We start from the raw sequence: 21,929 nt of genomic DNA, 5'->3' as shown, positions 1-21,929 counted from the left end.
AATTATGTTATTTCCTTAGAATAAGTAACATTCTAGTACCACATTGCATTCTAGAATACAATTTCAATATATTTCCACTCAGCAAAGTCCCAAAACAGCCAAGAAGTGAATGGCCAATTTTGCTTCAATTATCCACATAACAGCCGCCACCACCCTCCACACAAAGTAAGTGGTATCAAATAAAACAACAATAACTTACTTGCATTTATATAGCTCTCCTCAGTCGAGGTAGTGTCTCAGAGCACTTGTATTGCTTATAATGCAATTGGTTGTCGTGTAAGCATTAAGGCTGCAAGTTGAAATCAATGGAAGCACTTTCGCTTCAGGTACCTTTTCCTGTAAACTGCAGGTATGTCATTTTGTACAAATCACGCAAACAAACATTCTGAGGGTAGAATTGAACTGATTTTTTTATTCCAATAACAGAAGCATCACAACTCATTGGAATGTTCATTTTTGGTGTACACAATAAAAAATACTAATCGACAAAACAATCTCGCTGACATTAAACTCAAGCATCTGAAATATGTAACATAGCCAAAGAGTAACAAATTCTAGCAAACAAGAAACACATTCCTGAGGTCATGGAAGATGATAAACATTGAGCTGCATTTCCTTTACAAAGCAGAGTGATATACTGCAGGAAATAGAATATAGTATTTTATATACAATCTTGTCACCTACCAAAACTCACGGTGGCACAGAAGTAAACTAGATATTGATTGTAGAATTAAAACTGAAAAGGATAAGAATCCACTAGTGGTAATAAATATCTGAAAGACAAAAATAGGCTTAACATTCCAGGCTTGACCTTCATCAGAACAAACAGTAGCTTAAAAATCGGAGGAAATCAAGTATTACGTCTGATCTGATGTGAATTTCCAGAATTTCTGTTTTTATTTCAGATTCCAGCATTTGCAGGTTTATTTTTATTGCTTCCTGTCAGCTCTGGAAATGTTATTGTTTCTTCTGAAAAAANCACACACAAGTATTTCAGATAAAGGGAGATAGTATCTCATTCTTGTGGAATGTGCATTATGATGTACCAAAACGGATTGACAGTACATGGTATCAACAGGATGTTCAATATATAAACAAACCTTATTTTGCTTGCTTCAATATAAGCTTTAACGCTTGATAGACTCATTAAAAACACACAAAAATAAACTATTGATTCTTCAGGAATAATGCTGCCCCACACTGTATCCATTGGTCCTGGTTGCCTCCACAGGGGACTCCAATGTTTGTTACAACACGATCTCTCTCAGCGCTTGTATAGACTGGTAAGGAAATGTACTCATCAGGAGAGTATGGACCAGTAAAATTCTGCAAAAAAAGATTTGAGTTCAGAGTTGTATGCAGGCAAAAGAACAGACAGAAATCAGCAGTTGACAACTTATGAGTGTCTGGGCCAGAAAAATCAATAGGCACCAACAATTTGATAAAAACAGGAAATACAAAGGCAAGCAAACAATGAACAGCTCTGTACAGGGTGTCCTTCTGTGTCAGAACATTCTCAGTAAACTGTCAGTGCACAAAGGGATTCGTTGAAAACAAACGTCGCAGTTTTGCACAAAAACACTTTGGGAAAGGTAATAACTATGCATTGTTGGGAAGGAGGTATGAACTTTTTATAAATAGAGATGTCTAACAGTTCAGTTATGTTCTTGTCCAGTGTTTCGCAGAAGACAACAATGGGTTTGGTCTCAATTTCATTCAGAGCCTGTTTTTTTCCCAAAAAACACAGAACACCAAATGTAGTTTTAAAACCACAAGAAAACTTACATTTTAAAAAAAATCTCATGTACCCTGCAGGGTTAAGCAATTTGTAAAGCGATATCTCTATGAGTAGAGACACTCCATGATTTTGGCAAAGTTCTTTTCACAGAACTTTTGGTTTCCCAATGAAGGCATCCATAGGCCAATTTAGATTAGATCTTCCAATGCTCTAGACTACACAAACATCTTAGTGGTGTTTTTTCCATGACTATTGATTTCTTTTGAATCAGCAGGGTGTCTGTCACATACGGTAACCCATTACTATTGTTAAGAGTATCCAAAGCAGATTGAAAGTTTCATGTGTGGCTCCTCACATGGAAATTCCTCCGTCTGAGATGGAATACTCTCTTTCCCCACAGAAGAACAGACCCTGCTTACCTAATTTCAGACAGTATTATGCCCAGGTTGGCAAGAGCCAAGGCTTGGGAACCACAGAGTATGCGTTGCAATATTGTTGGAATTTAACTAGATAAAACTGCACAGCTTGCCCTTGAAAGCACTGTCTGGCAAGTTTCATGCTGTTTGTCCACCTAAGGCCACTGCTCTCAGGAGAAGATTGGGAAGCTATTGGACCTTTTTTAGGGGCTCTTTTGCATCAATGTAGCTCTGAATCCTTTCATCATGTGCGAGTTTTGATGGTGCTTGTTTTCAGGCTGTTTGAATACAATGGGCATCAGTGTTGAGCCCAATCTGTCCTCACCCATTGACCTCACACATATTTCTGTAATGATTCTGCACCAATCAAGAATGGGAGCACCTGGATAGTTCCCTCTTCCCTTACCTGTGGGCAATTGAGGAAGCCCAACTGCTGACCGAATGGGATCTGTTAACACTGCATATATTGAACAAAATTCAAATCTAAATAATAATTCTTACATTTGATAAAGCGCCTTTCATATCACGAGGACGAGGTCCCATCTGCCTGTTCACTTTGACACTCAAAATACTTCATAAGATTTACTGTAAAACTGTAGATGGGAATTGTAGTATTATTACTACCAATATTACTAAGAAGTTTGGTTTAACTGCCTTCTTGCCTTTAGTCCCGTGGCTGATGCGGTCCCGCTGATCGCTCGCTCCTGATCTCTGTGTGTGCATTTTGGCTGCCACCCCAATCTGCTCCCCCCTCTATCCCCTATTCCCACTCTGTCCTTCTCCCCCAGTGCCCTCTCCGCCTTCTCTCTCTCCTGGACCCCACCATAACCTCCCTCTGCTCCAGTCTGGGTATCCTCCCCGGGCCCATCGTGGCTCCCGGCATTGGTTGTCCCAGAGCAGCCACTCCAACTGTCCCATTGCTCACTCTCTCCGCACCAAACACCCCTTCCCCCTCTACAACTCCCCCCCACTTAAACTCCAGTCATCTCTCCCCCACGAACAACAACAAGATTACATTTGTATAGCGCCTTTCACGTCAGGAGGACGTCCCAAGGTGCTGATCCTCTCCATACCACTCTTTCCTTCACCCCAACCCCCCCCCCCTCCCCACGAGCAAAGCCCATCAATACAAAATATCCACTCCCTCTCCAATAAAGCCCTCATTATCCATGAGCTCATCCTGGATGAGCACATGGATATTCTTGGGCTTAAAGAAACCTGGCTCTCCCCCCGTGACTCCGTCCCCCTAGTTGAAGCCTCCTCTTCCACCACAGCCCCCGCCCAAACCAACGTGGCGGAGGGGTGGTCCTCATCTCTCAAGCTTCCATCAGTCTATCCCCTTATTCCTCTGCTCTCCTCTCCTCCCTGTTCCTTTGCCTCAGAAAGCCTGCTCATAATGGGCAACTTCAAACTCCACCTAAACTCCCCTTGCACCACATCCTCAGATTTCACTGCCCTCCTCTCCTCCCTAAACCTCACCCTCCACATTAACTCACCGACCCACAACCGTGGCCACCCTCAACCTCGACATCACACATGACCTTGACATTTCCGACCTGTGAATCACGACAAGGCCATCTCGGACCACTTCCTCATCTCCTTCTCTCGCATTCCTCTCTCCTCTATCGAGCCCTCAATAATACTTTTCCACACATGGAAAAGGCTTCCCCCGAGACCCTCACAAAGACCCTCTCATCCTCAGACCTCCTATCCCTCTGGCCTTCCACCCGCAGCGACCCTGAAGCAGCCATCAAGCTGCTCCATGATCGCCTCTTCTCCACCTTCAACTCTCATTCCCCTGAAATCCAGGACCGTCTCCAAACCCACCCGCTCCCCCTGGTACAACAGCCGTCTCCGCTCCCTAGATACCGAAACCCGGCTGCTCGAGCAGAGGTGGCAGAAACCCAACCTCACGATTCACCACCAGCTGTGGCTCGATAATCTTCACACCTCCCGCCGCTCCCTGTCGTGAGCAAAAACTGCGCAGTAATCAAACATCATACTGGAGGCCAAGAGTAACTCCAAAATCCTATTCTCCACCGCCCACCATCTCCTCCGTGCGCCCCTCAAGCACCCTCAATCATCACATCTAATTCCAAGTGCGAAGCGGTCATGGACTTCCTTACCTATAAAATTGACAACATCCGCCTGGCAACTTCATCACTCTGCCCTGTGTCACCCATCACCACCCTCATTCCGTCTCCCTCACCCACACCGCCCTCAGCTCCTACCGTGGCCCCCATCCTACATCCTTCCTCCCCCACATCCGGTCCCTGACTAGCACTTCTTTCTTCCACTTCCGCCACATTGCCCGTCTCCGACAATACCTCACCCCAAAACCTGCCGGAACCCTTGTCCATGCCTTTGTCACCTCTCGGCTGGACTACTCTAATGCCCTCCTCGCCGGTCTCCCCTCCTCCACTATTCACAAAATTCAGTTCATTCAAAACTCCGCCGCCCACATTCTCACCTACACCAAACGTCATACACCGATTACTCCAGTTCTTGCCAAACTCCACGGGCTCCTTGTCACAGAGCGGATCAACTTCAAGATCCTTACTCTAGTGTTGAAATCCCTTCATTCCTTGGCACCCCCCCCACTTCTCTAGCCTCATCTCTCCCCACAGTAGTACTCGCTGCCTCCTCCGTGTCCCCCGAATCCTCCACCCCACCATCGGCAGTCATGCCTTCAGCCACTACACCCCGAAACTTTGGAACTCCCTCCCTCAACCCCTTAGCCTCGCCCCCTCCTTCCCCATCTTCAGGTTGTGCCTGAAGACCTTCCTCTTCGACCGTGCCTATGGTCACCTTCCCCCTCACCCTGGCTTGGCATCGGGCTCCGCCATTGTTAAGCGTTCTGAGGGCTTTATATAAATGCAAGTTTTTGTTGTTACTGTTGTTGTTGTTGCCTTGGAATAAGGAATATGGAAATTAAGAATCAAAAGAAAAATGGCATGTTTATTGACAATTCAAATCCAGGGAGTTGCACCAATGTAACTGAGAGTGTCTGTCTTGCTAAGGATGGAATTCACAAGATATGCAGGTGCATTCAATTGTTTTGAGATGTTTTGCGCAGTACTAGATAAATAAGTTCATTAGTGACATCTAGTGGCAGCAAATCTGTACTGCTCAAGATATTGCTTTTTAAATTAATCACAAAAAAGGAGTCAAGATGTCTGATGTGAAAAAGTGGTGTCAGCAGCCACTTTTCCATGTTAGCCATTTTTCAGTGTATTAAAACAAAGCACGTTTATGATGGGATTCCACTAAGTGCATTTTGAGAACTGCAGAAAACAGCTTTGAAATTTAGGCTGTGGTCTCCTCTACATCTGGGAGACCAAACGTAGAATGAGTGATCACTTTGCCGTCCGCAAGTGCAACCCTGAGCTTCCGGTCGCTTGCCATTTTAATTCTTCTTCCCACTCTGACTTCTCTGTCCATGGCCTCTTATGCTGTTCCAACAAAGCACAATGCAACCTTGAGGAACAGCACCTCGTCTACTTCCTAGGGACCTGACAGCCCACTGGCCTCAACATTGATTTCAACCACTTCAGATCTCAATCATAGCTCCCATCTTCTCTCAGTCTTATCCTCACCCCGCCCGCCCCCACTTTCTATCGCCATTCACACATCTTCTAGGTTTCAGACATTTTTTCTTTCTATAATTTCCCACTATTGCCTTCTTTTGTCTTGTACCATCAACACCTCTGATCTGTCATCTCCTCTCCTCCACCTAATTTTTTCCTTTGTTTTTCTCTCCCCCACCCCTTCTCCAGTTGTCTTAATAATCTGCTACCTTCCAACATACCCCAGGTCTGACGAAAGGTCATCGACCTGAACCTTAGCTCACTTTCCTCTCTCCATAGATGCTGCCTGACCTGCTGCATGTTCCCAGCAACTTCTGTTTGTATTTCAGATTTCCAGCATCTGCAGTATTTTGCCTTCTGTTTAGCTTTGAAATTAAGACTGAATTGAAGAAGTGACCAACATTTCTGCATAATCGTACATTTAAAGGTAATAGCTTTAAAGCTAAAACCATAAGAAATTGTGTGGCACAAATTTGTAGAAGAAATACAGCTCTTCATTTTACAATAATCATTTCCGTCAATCTTAAAAATGTAAAGGAAGAATTTAGTGTGAAAGAGTATAAAGCTTGGTTGAGGTGGATAAAGGAGCTTAGATGTTTGGTGCTTAAATAATTCAGTACCTGAGGAATCCAGGCCATATAACAGGTGGGTACAGATGACACACTCGGAAAATCATGCTGGTTTTCTGAAAGCCGGCTACCATCAAAGTTACATCCCTCTAGGTACAGGCCTCCAATCTGCCACAGAGATAGATAAAATATTTAGTTGCATCAGAATCCTCAATGCTGTGCCTCAGTTAACTCTGTTTTAACAAAGGCAGAAAGGCCACTGAGAAACAGAACCTGCTGTTAGCATAAATAACAGGAAGCCAAAACCTTATGTGTGAGAAGAGGAAATCAGATTCAAACAAACATAGTTTCCATCAGAGCAATCTCAGAAAACTTCCCTTCTCGCCCAACGATGGAAGGATAAGGCTTCTGGCACCAATGACACCGTCTACCTGCATATATTATTGACTCAAAACAGCAAGAGGTCCACTGCCCTCCACCAGACTGAACAATGTTGTATCAGGCAATAAAATAACAGGAATTGCAACACAATGGATATAACAATAATGTTCTGCATGGAATCCCTTAGAGAGCGCTGATAGCATTTCCACAATTTCTAAACAAATATACACAAAGCAGCATTCAATCATTCCATTACATGAAAGAACATAAGAATTTGTGAGGCGAAAGAAGACCAAGGTCCATCCAGTTCACCTTCCTTCATCCTGGCAGTCACATGACATGTCGTGTCCCAAACTATATACTGTATCCGAGATATTATTTCCTAACAGAAATCTATCTAATTTGTTCTTGAAAGAATCGACTCTTTCTGCTTCTGCTGTCTCCCGAAGGAGCCTGTTCCATACGTTTACTACTCGCTCACTGATGTAATGTTTCCACTGATTTGTTCTGAATTTATCCCCTTTCAATTGCAGGCTGTGTCTTCTGGTTCTTGTTTTCAGTACAAGATAATGTACTTATCGTGGTCTACATTATCTAGTCCTTTTAAGATCTTAAAGACCGTAATCATATCGCCCCTTAACCTTCTCTTCTCCGGTGTGAACATGTCCCTCTATCCCTCAATCATTTTGGTTGCCTTCTTCTGCAGCCTATCGATTGCTGCAATATCCTTTTTGTATTTGCGATGACCAGAACTGCACACAGTATTTCAAGTGCGGTTGCACCAGAGAATTATAAACTGGCAGGATTACTCCATTATTTTGGCTCAATATTGCCCTTTTAATACAGCCCAGCATCTGGTTTGCATTACTCACTACTACTGAGCACTGTTGCGATAACTTCAATTTACTTTCAACCAGGATCCCTAGGTCCTTTTCATTTTCCTTGCATATTATTTTTTTTCCTTTTAAATAATAGTCCCTTCCTTGATTTTTTGTCCCCCTATGAAGCACTTTGCATTTCTCTATATTGATTTTCATCTCGAAGATGTGATAATGCACTAAATCAAATGCAAGGATTATTATCATTATTATCTGCCATCGATCTGCCCCATTCCTAGATCATGTAAGAGAGATGTAAACCGACCAGAGTTCCATGGAGCCCACCTCCATATGAAAATCCCACCATTATGTCCCACCGGGTGGTCCAGTGTTCAAAATGCTGAGTGCAGAGCATAAGGTCCCCAGGTGAGTCCACCAGCAACACAATGTCATATGCAATCTTATCAGAAAGGCCGGAACAGATACACCAGTCCACCCACCCCGTGATCTGCCATCCAACAGGTCATTGATGGATACATGGAATATGGTGGGTGACAATGGGCGTATTATGTATAATGTATAGTATGTATATTACATAGTATATGTATTATATATAATATAAAATATATACATAATATGTAGATTGATGCTGTCAGCACCTGAGATGAGAAGGCGCTGATGGGAGCCAAGCAGTAAAGCCTCTGTCTTGTTGACATTCAACTGGAGAACGTTAGCTCTCATTCAGCATTTGATGTCCAACAGGCAATCGGTCAGAATGGCATTGGGCCTAGAATTGAGGGTAGAGATAGAGAGATAAAGGTGGGTGTCATCCACAAGCATGTGGAAGCGAACCCTATTCCTGCTGATGACATCATTGAGCGGGATCATGTTGATATTAAAGAGGAGAGGACCGAGGATAGAACCCTGAGGATCACCACACTGTACGAGAGGAGAAACTGGTTGGCAGATATGAAGTGTAGACGTTGGGATACGTAAGAATAAAACCAGGCAAGGACAGAAATATAAAGGTGGAGCTGAGAGCAGTGGAGAATAAAAAAACGGTTGACAGTATTGAAGGCAGCAATGAGATCAAGAAGGATAAGGAAGCAAGAATGTCATTTGTGACTTTGACCAGAGTAGTGTCGGTACTGTGGGCAGTGCAGAAATAAATTAGAGTTGCTCAGGCTCAAGCGCTCTGGAACACTATCCTGCGTGAGAGGAGATGCAAACACTAAAATGAAGTAAGGGTATTAAGGGATATACTGAAAAGGCAGAGAAATAGGATAAAAATATCTGCCAAGATCTGATAAACTGGAGGTGCAGGTTTACAAAGTTAAATAACTTCTTCTGTTCCTATATTCCCAATTGCTTTCCCAATTTTCCTCTGGGATACTGAACAGTTTATAACTGGCTCCGTATACCAGAGTACTATCAATGTGAGGTTTTGCTATCAGGTCTTGGCTCAAGAGACAGTTTGTATTCTTTAATATCTTAATCATTCCAGTATTTCTGACTTTACATTAATGATGTCTTAAAAAGTGTTCCAGCAGTGTCAGAGCCTGTGACATGAACCACACACTTGTACAATGAGGACCACTCTAACAACATAGAGATCTAAAATGCTAGATTTCTAAAACAAAGAAAATCCATTTAGAAATTACTGGGAACTTTGCTCCGAAAATAGATTGCATATGAATAGAGTTATCATGGGTCAGGTTGTTGTACTTCTGGTTACCAAACTCAGATTTATTAAGTATTCTCATGAGTAATTTTGTATTTAAACCTCCAAGTTCATCACTAATTCTCATCAACAATGAGCTTGACAAGTTGAATTCTAGGAGATCTCATTTACCTCTTTCCTGATGAGAAGAACGTTTCAGATACAGTACCCTGTTTAATACACCTCAATAAAATACCCTGGGATTCAACTGACTAAGTTACCTGAGATGTCCTTTGAGTAATTAGATCACTGGTGAATAATGGCTTAAGGATGATGATACATCTGTTTACAGATCAAACTTCTACCCATTCATTCCATCACCTCTAGGGTGCATAGATCGGTCAACGGGATCAATAGTGTGGTAAAAGGCTCAGCTCAAAATCTATACAAAGGGTTAAATTTGGTCAAATGTACAAAATTTGCAAAGATGACAAACTAAAGTGATTTGATCTTCTCAGACTGGGAATTGATCAACTAAAGAGAACTCCCTAGAATATGTAATGGCAGGTGTACCTATACATCTTGGTCCTTCCAATTAAAATAAATGTTATTAGCAACTAAGAATCCAGAGTTAGAGCTTGAAATGTCAATTAATCAAAGACAAATGGAATTCCTGATTTGGAAGCATCAAAAAGTCCAAAATAAATGAAACAAGTAAGAATAATCTAACGGGTAACACAGATAATTAAATTGAGGTTATTCAGCTTGTCTTTTTTTTGGCCTTGGGACGTCTTCCCAATGTGAAAGGGGCTATCCAAATATAATTTGTTGTTTTGTTGTTATCTTCTCCCATAAAGGGGGGTATTCTGCAGAAAGGAGTTATGCAAATACAAATTGTGTTGTTTACGTGGTAACACATGTAAGGAACTATTATAAATGTAAATTGTGTTGAATGTATTGTAAACACTGTTCTGCTTCACATCACCGCCCATTCCGCTAAACTATCAGTGTGAGAGCCTTCAGATACTCTGACCCCTCTGTTTGCTTTGTTGTTGCTTTGCCTCTCCTTCCCTGCCTTGAAAACTCTCCTTAAGACCCATTTCCGACTGCTTTCATCAATCTTTCCCCTCGCCTGCGTCTCCCCCTCCAGCTTAAACTCCGAGTCAGCTACGTGAAGAGTTTTGAGATACCCTCCTGAATGGAAAGGGGTTATATAAATATAAATTTGCATTTGTTAAGAAGCAATTCACTTAGCTGAAACAGTCATCTTTGCATTTTGGCTGCGTATATTTCAACTGTAATTCCCACTATTTTAAATAGGTTTCTTTTGTGGAAAGAAAAAGTCTGGCAAGAGTATCAAAGAGAGAATGGAGGGATACAAACTTAACGAGATGATTCTGAGCAGTTTTACTTTTACCAGGAATCTAATATTTAATAGAATTATGAAAGTTAAAATTGCTCTCATTCTGCTTTCAAACCACTCTAGAAAATATTACTTGCACTTAGGGTTGTTCCAATATAATACAGTTTGTGTGAGAGGCGTGAGTGCAAACAGTGAATGTTTCCTTTAATCAAAGACTGATTGTTTTAAAAGGGTCCCACTATACTGCAATGAGTAATTATTTAACAATATAATTTGTTCACAAAACTTCTCTCAGCCAAGGTAAACTAAAGCTTTAGGGTCATAAGTTACATGGAAAAGAACAATATGGCAATGTTTCAGGTGTGCAATACAGATGAAAAAACATTTGTAGGGAAGTAAATTACACATCATATCGATGACATGAATTCACTGTCATAGCCTAGAGAGAGGCGCCAAGGTCTTTTCTTAGTCTCATAGTTTAGAGATGGGTATGATGGGTTTAACTCCCTCAGTTTCTACTTCTACTTCTGGTTTTATGTTTGAAAGATTAGTGTATGTCCAAAGTGCATAGAATTATGGGGTGATAATATGCATTAAGCACAGATAATTCTCTCTGTCTTTACTCTGGCACTCTTTTGTTATTATTGTAGAACAATTCATTTCAAAGAAAGCTTTTTTTCTGTTGAGCCTAGGGCATAAATAATGAACTGGACAAGCAAAGCATATCAGTGTGAGGCTGACATTGGCTCATCTAATCTGAATATATGAAAGTCATCTCATGAGGCGAGAATCTATTTTGATGGTTTCTCTCACATAAAGATTCTGTTTACATTTTTAGTGCCTTTTAAAACTACATTTTATACCTTGTCAAATTTAGTTGCTTTGATAGGGCATTTTGAATATCCCTGAATGAATCCAGTTGTAATAAACAAAGATTATTTATCGCAATAATCAAATTGAAGGAAATGATTAGTTTGCCTGTAAATCCACACGTCTAACATAGTTTCCCGACTGAATTATTCAATGCCTAAATTTAAGTCAAGTCATTTCCTGATTCATTTGTTCCCAGGCTCTGACTGATGATTAGACAGTTTTAAATTATTTCAAAACTGACAGTGGATGAAAAAATAAACTTGAGTACCCAACAGACTCCTTTATCTGATAGATTATAAAACAAGTTGGCTCTTAGCGTGAATGTATAAGGAAACATTGTCTAACTCTCTGCAATGAGCCTAAACACACATTACTCAAATTATTGATTCCCACAGTATCCTTCCTTAACCTCTATCAATAGCATGGGAACTGAAACTCTGGCAAAATTCCTCTGCGTTGCACCAACCCTCTCTGCTTTCAAAATCTTTTTAAAGTCTGATCTGACTGTATATTCAGGAAACTCCCGTGTAGCCTTCCTATCTCCCATCTTGCTCAGGCATGTACTCCGTGTCTGTAAATGCTGTTTCCACACACTGCTGCTCATCTAGTGGGTCACAACATCCCCTGTTTACGAGGGCTGACAGACTCCTTGCCCTGACAATGGAATTAGGAAACAGCTTGGGACCACAATCCCTGAGTGTCAGGCACATATACATCTTCCCTATCATTTCACCTATAAAATTTGGAATTGAATACATCTCAGGCAGATGTAATCAAGGTCTCTCCTTTCCATTGCCAGCTTTCTATCTCATGACACTATTTAAAAAGAAGAGATCCTTATCCTTCAGATCAATTGGTCATTCACTTTGTGGCTATTAGTGGAACTTTGTGTAAAAAATGGCTTAGAAAAATAGTCACTACAGTTGATGGTTATTACCTTAAACGGCTTTAAGACGTTTCAACTTGGTAACATGGTATAAAAATGCAAGATTTGATTACCTCTTGATTTATATAAAGACTTGCAAATTAAAAAAATTGTAAATTTTTACTTTAATCGACAGTAAGACTGCAAAGACACACAAACATGACAAAATGTTAAAAAGCTGAGTTGGAAAGATACAGACACCCATTGGTCAAATAAAATCACTTTCAATGACCATAAAATTCAAGGTGAACATAAACAATAAATTTTTTAACATCCAAACTTACTTAATATTTTCAAATATTCATTTTATCCAAGCTATTCTAAACATACTGTTTCCAAACAAATTTTCAAATCCGAAATGGAATCAACTTTGAGGCCATTAGCCGCAAGAGATTTAAATTATGCACTGTCTCAGTGCTTCTTATGCCACGAAATTCGCTGCCAGCTCTCATTTAAAGTTCATTTCAGTTTATTATTTGACTGAATATTTGACAATTAGGTGTGTTAAAAGTCTTTGTTTTTGAGTGCATCTGGTTCCTGTTTTCCTTAGCCATTAGCTGTCACATTGGTGTGGAATGCTATTCAATACATGGGGAAAAACACAGGCAATGAAAAGTGAAACTGACATTTCTGCTGTCCAGAAGTCTTGTGTTCAGTCTTTATGTAGCACTGCCAGTCATAAATATTTCATTGTGTGTCTTCATGTGAACGTGTTCAGGAAATCTTTTTGTCATGACAATAATCTCCTAACTGATAGTGTTTCAGCCTGATTTATATCATTGTGCTGAAAACAACAAAAAGTTATCCAAATAATAGCTTTTTACAAAAAGCTTTGTGACAAAAGAAAAACCTTTCTTCATGCTTGATGGTGGGAGGTAGGTAATGAAAAAGGCACAAAGCTAAAAAAATTACATTTTTATAGTACCTGTCACATTGAAATTTCTCAAAGCCCCTTGCCATAAGTACTGCCAAATGTAGTGACTGAATTTTTAGGTAAATGGGTCAGCCTTCTTGTGCATAGCAAATTGCACGGGATGAATGACCAATTTTGCCTGAACGATTGTTGGCAAGGAAAATTTCTGTAGTCCTGAGGTACCGTATTCAGGGGAATTCCCTCACTTTTCAAATAGTGTCATGAGACTTTTAACATCCACATGGAGAACAGTCAGCTAGGATCTTGGTTCCTCCAATAGTATAGCACTCCCCCTTTGGACTACAAGGTCAAATCCCAAGGTGGGGCTTGATACCATAACTTTGTGGCTCAAAGATGTGTGTGCTACCTATCAAGTCTATCATGGACATAATAGTAGGTCTAAAATCTAGAATGCAACATTATTGCTTATAAGACGGTATAAAACTAGACAGAATAGCATAGCACTATCAGTAGTAGTACAATGAGCTTTAGGTCCTTGGTACACAGAATCTTAAACCTAGGATCATCCCAAATCACTATGATATGTGCTGTGAATCTCTGTGAATTTGACCTTTTTTTTTTTGTGTTTTTAACGCCAGATGATTAAACTGTTCCTACCTTGACTTGAAGCTTTGCATCTTGTAGCTGGCCCTTCCAAGAAGCAACACACTTCAGGTTGTCTATTGAGCACCCCAACACTCTGTAACAGATTATTTCAAATTATTCCACCTTTACTTTTACCTGACAACTTTCCCAAATAACACCTTAGAAATTATGTATAATTGATCTGGACTTGGGTATAGCAAGTACCATTTCCAAGTTTGCGGACGACATAAAGTTAGGTAGGGTGGTAAACAGTGAGAAGGATAGTAGCCAACTGCAGGAAGACATAGACAGAATGGTAAATGGGCAGACACATGGCAGATGAGTTTCAATGTGGAGTAAAGCGAGGTAATACATTTTGGAAGAAAGAACGAGGGGAGGCAATATAGGCTGGTAATACAATCTTAAATGGGGGGGTGGGGGGTTGAAGGAACAGAGAGACCTGGGTGTTCAGGTAAATGAATCCTTGAAGGTGGCAGGACAGGTAGATAAAGCTGTAAAAAGGGCGTATGGAATACTAGGCTTTATAAATAGGGGCACAGAGTACAAGAGTCAGGAGGTTATGATTAACCTATATAAAACACTGGTTAGGCCTCAGTTAGAACACTGCGCCCAGTTTTGGGCACCACACTATAGGAAGGATGTTAAGGCATTGAAAGGGTGCAGAGGAGATTTACGAGGATGGTACCAGGAGTGAGGGACCCTGATTATGAGGAAAGGCTAGAGAGGCCGGGATTATTCTCATTGGAGCAGAGAAGGTTACGAGGAGAGCTAATAGAGGTCTTCAAAATCATGACGGGATTTGATTGGTTAGAAAGGGAAAAACTGTTTCCAGTGGTGGGTGTGTCGGTGACTCGAGGTCACAGATTTAAAATAGTTTCTAAAAGAAGCAGAGGGGAGGTGAGAAGAAAGTTTTTTCACACAGCGGGTTGTTCGAATCTGGAATGCACTGCCTGAAAGGGTGGTGGAGGCCGATTCAACAACAACTTTTAAAAATGCGGTGCATGGGTATTTGAGGAGGACGGGTTTGCAGGGTTATGGGGAAAGGGCTGGGGAGTGGGATTGACATTACATTGCTCTTTTCAAAGAGCCGGCACAAACTCGATGGGCCGAATGGCCTTTTTTTGTGCTGTATGATTCTATGATTCTATGAAATTCTCTTCAGCTAACTGTTATCATGGACTGCAAAGCAATATTATGTGACACTGCAATGCAATACATTCATGGGTAAAAATTCTGTTCAGTGTTATGCGTGTCGCCTTTGGCAATATCACCACTAATCAGATTTCCTAACATATTTGCTCAATGGAATTTTTAGCCCACAGCCTTAATGCAGAATCTAATTTGCAGTATTTCCTAATAAGAAATATGTAATTATTGAATTTCTAAAACAGCAAATATGCTAAAGAATATATTCACGAGGGTAAGCACCAGGCTTCTATTTATAATCATTAACATGGTTTTACAGAGGTGAACATTATACAATAAAATGACTAAGTGTACATTTGGAATTTAATGATTACTATTTTGACAATTGAAATGCTTAAATTTATTCAGCACCCTGAGACGTCACCTCAACGTGAAAGGCGCTCTATAAATGCAATTTGCTGCTGTTGTTATAAAAATGTTCCCGTTCTGTAATAAACACCCCAAATGAACAAACCATGCGGCGGCAGGCTGGATAGGACAAAACAAAGGCTTGGACTAATACAAATACCCCATTGACTGCAGGTCAAACTAGAGCCAAAGGCCTTGCACCAAACACCAAATCTAAGTTAGTGTCTAATAGCTTACCTTGCAGTTTCTTGACGCAGAGCATTAAGAAATGTATCTGGATGGAACAGTTCAGACAGGTCAAGAGAATCTGATAGCAGTGTCTGGCTTTCAGCTTTTTCAACCCAGTGCTGTAAGGAGAAACAATCAACAGAAAGAGTCAGAGATACAGCCAGAGTTCATCCATTGCCATCCATCGTGCATGTTAGAGAAAATTTTGACTTAAACCATCTCCCTGTATCACACACAATGGGTCCTCCAATATGGAAACAGTTGCCAATCAGGCAGTCCTTTTTGATAGACTTTTCTTTTTGTGATGAGTTAATACAAATGATGATGTGACGGACATGAACAGCTTGATGGATTTAAGAACCTCAACATGTTCAAAATATGCAATGACTATACAGGGGTCTAAATATTCACATTAGGGTTTGTAAATATTCATTCCTGATGGTAGCCAGATGTGCAACACACCAACAGGATCTATGTTCCAACTCTTATCCTCTTCCCATGTTGGTCAGAGCAAAGTTTCCATGCCTTGGCAAGAAGAACATCTAATTAAAGGTGGAATTTAATAGTTTGAATACTTTTAGAATATGACTACCTTGGATGAACTAAAAACGTGTTACATTCTGTTTAGTATGGTCCTGTTGGGTTCGATGCCCCAATCTGCGGGATAATGCCATCCACCTGACCGCTCGCTCCCGGTCCCCGCGTGCGCACTATGGCTGCCGCTTTGACCCGAGCCCCCTCACCCCCTCCCTCCCTCCCCCCTCCTCTCTCCCCCAAACCCTCCCCCCTCTGCATCTCTCCCGCTCTCTCCTCCTCTCTCTCCGTCCCTCTCGTCTTCTATCCCCACTTGACCCTCCCACAACCTCCCTCTGTTCCAGTCTGGGAATCCTCCGCCGGGCTCACGCGGCACTCGGCGTTGGCTGTCCAGCAGCAGCCACACCGACTGCCCCATTCCCCACCACTCTCGCCAGCCACCCCGGACACAGACCCGGGGAGTCAACCTCTCCTCCCTCATCCCCATCTCCCCACCCCTGCCTCACAACCTGGACCCCCCTCCCCTCCCACACACCCTTCTGTCAACCGCTCCCTCCACATCGGACTGCAAAATGTCCGCTCCCTCTGCAACAAGGCCCTGGTCATCAACGATCTCATCCTTGATGAGAACGTTGATATCATGGCCTTGACAGAAACGTGGCTCACCCCAGGCGACACCTTCCCCCTCACGGAGGCCACGCCACCCGGCTACACCTCCCACCACATCCCCCGCCCCAACCGCCGTGGCGGTGGTGTTGCCCTTATCTCAAGGACACCACTTGCCCTATCCCCCTACTCCACTGGCTCTTTCCCCTCCTTCGAGCACCTCACCCTCTCCCACCCCTCATTCCTCTCCCTTAAAATCCTCCTCCTCTACCGGCCCCCTAAAACCTCTCCCACCTTCATCTCTGACATTTCAACACTCCTCACATCTCTTTGCCTCTGCTCCGATCGCCTCATCATCCTGGGCGACTTTAACCTACACTTCACCCCCTCCTGCTCCATCTCCACAGACTTCTCTTCCCTGCTCTCCTCACTCAACCTTTCCCTACACATAAACTCCCCCACTCACAGTCACGGCCACCCACTCGATTTGGTGATCACCCGGGGCCTCAGTGTCTCGGATGTCACTATTACCGACAAGGCCATCTCCGACCACTACTTCATCTCCTTCACCACCTCCACCCCCCTCCCCACCTCCACCAGACCCACCACCATCTTCTACCGCCCTTGGAAGAAGTTACCCCCACAATCCCTAACCGATGCCTTGGAGTCCTCTGAACTCCTCTCCCTCTGGCCTTCAACCCTCACCGACCCCTCTTCTCCTCTCTCCCTCCTCCACAATATCCTCTCCTCCACACTCGATACTCTTGCCCCCATCACTTCCCGCACTGTCTCCTACTCCCGCTCCTCCCCCTGGTACACCACCCACCTCCGCTCACTGAAATGCCAGGTGCGGGCTGCTGAGCGCACCTTTGTCAAATCCGGCTTAACGGTCCACCGACAAATCTGGCTGGACCTCCTCAAAATTTACCGCTCCACTCTAGCCTCGGCCAAGTCGTCCTTCTACTCCAGGATAATCCTGGAGGCGAAGAACAACCCCAGGCTACTGTTTTCCACCACATCCCGACTCCTCCGTCCCCCCGCCACCCCGCGCAGGTCATCTCCTCCAACCTTCACTGCGAGGAGATGCTGGATTTCCTTGAATCCAAGATCAAGGGAATCCGCTCCGCGGTCACTTCCCCTCCAACTTCCACCCACCACCCACCCCTTCCCTCCCACACTCCGACTCCTACCCATCCTCCCCTACACACCTTCGTACCCGTTTCCCCACCCTCTGTCACTGAACTCATCCTATCCCTAAAACCAACCACCTGCTCCCTTGACCCCATCCCCACTCCACTCCTTATCTCCCAGCTCCATTTTCTTGCCCCACACATCACTGACATCATAAACCTGTCCCTCTCCTCTGGCTCTGTCCCCATTCCATTAAAAACTGCCATCATCACGCCCACCCTGAAAAAACCCTCCCTTGATGCGTCGCAGCTATCAAGCTACCGGCCCATCTCCAACCTCCCCTTTCTCTCCAAGGTCTTGGAAAGAGTTGTCGCCTCCCAACTGCGCTCTTTCCTCTCCACCCATTCTCTTTTTGAACCCCTTCAGTCAGGTTTCCGTGCTGCTCATAGCACAGAAACTGCCCTGGTCAAGGTCACCAATGATATCCTGACCATCTGTGACCAGGGCTCCCTCTGTCTCCTCGTCCTCCTCGACCTATCGGCAGCATTCGATACGGTCGACCACGCTATCCTACTCCACCGCTTGTCCTCCCACCTCAACCTTCAAGGCACTGTCCTTGAATGGTTTAGGTCGTACCTTTCTCACCGTCTTCACTTCGTCTCAACGAATGGCTTCTCCTCCACCCCCCGTACTGTCTCATGTGGTGTCCCTCAGGGCTCTGTCCTCGGTCCCCTCCTCTTCACCCTCTATATGCTCCCCCTTGGTGACATCATCCGCAAACATGGGGTTAACTTCCACATGTATGCGGATGACACCCAACTCTACCTTTCCTCCTCTACTCTCAACTCCACGACCACCGATGTCCTGACAGCCTGCCTGTCCGACATCGAGTCCTGGACGAGAGACAACTTTCTTCAGCTCAACGTGCAAAAAACCGAGGCCCTCCTGATTGGCTCACGTCAGCGCCTCCGCACCTCAGGCGCTGACACCATCAGCATCCAAGGCTGCACTCTCCACCTCTCAAAGCCAGTCAGGAACCTCGGCGTTTTGTTCGACCCTGAGCTGTCCTTTCTCCCTCACATCCGCACCACAACTGGCACCGCCTTCCATCACCTCCGGAATATCGCCAGATTACGGCACTACCTCACCCCTCACGCTGCTGAAACCCTGGTTCACGCCTTTGTCACCTCAAGGCTGGACTATGGGAACTCTCTCCTCGCCGGCCTTCCCGCCACCTCCCTCCACAAGCTGCAGGTCATTCAGAACTCTGCAGCTCGTGTACTGTCCCGCACCAGGCTTCGGGACCACATCACTCCCACCCTCGCTCGCCTCCACTGGCTCCCCATCCCCAGAGGATTGATTTCAAGATCCTCATCCTCACCTACAAGGCCATTCACGGCCTTGCTCCCTCCTACCTCTCCAACCTACTATCCCCTACCTACCTGCCCGTACCCTCCGTTCCTCTGGCTCCGGTCTGCTCCACGTCCCCCGCCCCAACCGCCCTACTATCGGTGGTCGGGCCTTCAGCCTCTCAGCCCCGAGGCTCTGGAACTCCATCCCCCAGTGCCTTCGCCGCCTCCTCCCTTTCCTCCTTCAAGGCCGGTCTCAAAACCTTTCTCTTTGACCGTGCCTTCAGCTCCCCTCTCGACTCTCTTCCTCCTCCTCGCTCCCTCCCTTCCCTCCCCTCACCCTGACCATTTCCCCCTCCTCTCTCCCTCCCTTCCCTCCCCTCACCCTGACCATTTCCCCCCTGCTCGGGTCATGACCCAACTGTGCAGCGCCTTGGGACGTCCTCCTGACGTGAAAGGCGCTCTATAAATGGAATCTTGTTGTTGTTGTTGTTGTAGTTTGCTAAGCGCTCAACTCTAGAATATGCACACACAATGTTTGCTGGAATGAATCATGCTCTTGCTAATTTGTGTCGAAATATATTAAATGCGAGTAAAATTTTGAAGATTACTCTATGACAAAATGTCTAGTCCGTCAAATAATTAATCCAATTTTAAACTTCAAGTTATTTGTCTTCGAAGAATTATAATGAGCGTCTGAAAAAGATTCAGAAACTTATCTGTAGAAACTAAAACCAATTAAATAGGACATAATTAGAGTTCCATTTAATTGTAATTTTTAATTCAGTGTCAAATTTGTTTGGGTGTTTAGGCACAAGAATTATATATCTGATAACTCACTGTTTCTGAAGATATATTTAATAGCAACACTAATAATCTCTGCACTTGATATATTGACTTGTGTTGAAATGTCTCAAAGTACTTCAGTGTGAAGTGACTGTTTGTTTGGAAGTACCCGTTTACAGTCCAAAAAATAAATTTACCATAAATAACTTTTGCTTTAATTATACAAGTAAGGCCAAAACATGCTGAAATATACAATGACTTCATAATATAAAGGGTATTTGGATTAGAATGGCCACTCGTTTCATATGAAATGTCTCCATCTCTTGAATTGTGCTGTGAACGCTACACTACATACTCACATGGATTGTAGGGCCATGCTGCATTGGTTGGGCCAACATTCAAAAAAATATTCAATGTGAGCTTGTTCATATCTTTTTGGTCTCATTTATAGACAGGGTATTTTTGGTAGTGAGTTGCTCCAAGTTTTTTGAAAGTCTTTTGTAAACGCTCAGGATTTCAATTCCCTTTACTTTGTTTAATTTCAGTTTATTTATCTGAAGCAGACAAATGTATGAGCAGTCAGTTGATACAAGATGAGAGGGCTTTGGATAGATGCTTAAAGAGAATATTAAAGGGCATGGGGGAAATGAGCAGGAGTGTGGGATTAGACTAGGTCCTTGTGTGGAGACACACGCCACGATTGACTTGATGAGCCAAGTTGCTTGTTTCTGTGCTGTGACATTCTGTGATTCTATGAAAAACCTGTGATAGACAGGCTGTTGATTTTCCCTCAATTTAAAATTAAAAGTTTAATTTGTATTCCAGAGCAGTTTCCACTGGAAGTCTATGATGGATATTGATAATAATATAATGTAAACAACTTAAATCACCTCATATGGATTAAATATGGAAACAATAGATATTATAGATCGTATGGCAATATTCGAAAGAAGTCTTCTGGTGTCCTGGCCAATAATACCCCAGATAAAATTGATCGTTCATTTACTTTATAGCTGTTTGTGGGATATTGTTGTGCGCAAATTGACTGTTGCAGTTGTCTACAAAATAAACAGTAACTACGCTTTATAGTAAAATCCTGGGAAGCAGTTTGAGATGTAATAATAATAAATAATAATATAATAATAAAAAAATTGGTCACTTCAATCGACGATTGTTTGTGGGATACTGCTGTGTGCAATTTGGCAGCCGCTTTTCGCCCACAAAATATACAGTCAATTCATTTAACACTATATTTGAGATGTCTTGAAAACGTGATAAGGCGCTATATCAAATGCAAGGATTATTATTATTATGTACTCCCAATGTGAAAGTTTACACATCAACGCAACGATTATTAGACTATTCCCATTTGCCACTACACTGTGACTATTCCCATTTGCATTCAATACATCTAAATCTGAAACCTAGATTAACATTTGCCTTTTATAGGTCTTTTTCTATCTGTAATCCTGCTTTTAAGGTTCTGAATATCTGCACTCCATAATACGATACTGTGTGTGGATTTTTAAAAAAAAATTTCAATGGTTTTGAAAATATATATATTATCAATATCAGAAAGCATGTCAGATGTCAGAAGTTAGCACCATTTACTCCAAAAGGATCAACTATGCTTCCATAGGTTCACACTTAAGTAGTCTTCTATCTCTACAACATAACTTCTTCCACAGTTGAGAAAACATTTCCGAAATAATTCACTGTCATATTTCTTCCCCCCTCACAATTGCAAATATGATATAGGATTTGCACTGTTTAATGTAATGGCCAAACAGGAGAGGGAATAAATAAATAGCTATGAAACTGTTTGTCAAACACTTTTCTCATGAAAGTGTCTTCTCTCCCCCATTAACATCGCTAAACATGTTTAGGGTCTC

General features: G+C 42.9%; 1 protein-coding gene across 1 annotated transcript in view; it reads right to left on the bottom strand.

Moving 5' to 3' along the window:
- Positions 1-388: 388 nt before the first annotated feature.
- The window catches only part of LOC103185779 (cytoplasmic dynein 2 heavy chain 1), a 311,776-nt gene continuing 290,235 nt past the window's right edge, over positions 389-21,929 (bottom strand). The window contains exons 87-90 of the mRNA XM_042334736.1: positions 15,641-15,750; positions 13,862-13,943; positions 6,362-6,478; positions 389-1,326 (exon numbers count right to left, since the gene is read on the bottom strand). Of these exons, the coding sequence (XP_042190670.1) occupies positions 1,168-1,326; positions 6,362-6,478; positions 13,862-13,943; positions 15,641-15,750 (468 nt within the window). The 3' untranslated portion in view covers positions 389-1,167. The remainder of the gene's footprint in view (positions 1,327-6,361; positions 6,479-13,861; positions 13,944-15,640; positions 15,751-21,929) is intronic.

Source organism: Callorhinchus milii, unplaced genomic scaffold (assembly GCF_018977255.1).
Source record: "Callorhinchus milii isolate IMCB2004 unplaced genomic scaffold, IMCB_Cmil_1.0 Scaffold4, whole genome shotgun sequence".
Taxonomy (NCBI): domain Eukaryota; kingdom Metazoa; phylum Chordata; class Chondrichthyes; order Chimaeriformes; family Callorhinchidae; genus Callorhinchus; species Callorhinchus milii.
The sequence above is the reverse complement of the archived record's forward strand: the minus strand, read 5'-3'. Positions and strand labels throughout refer to the sequence as shown.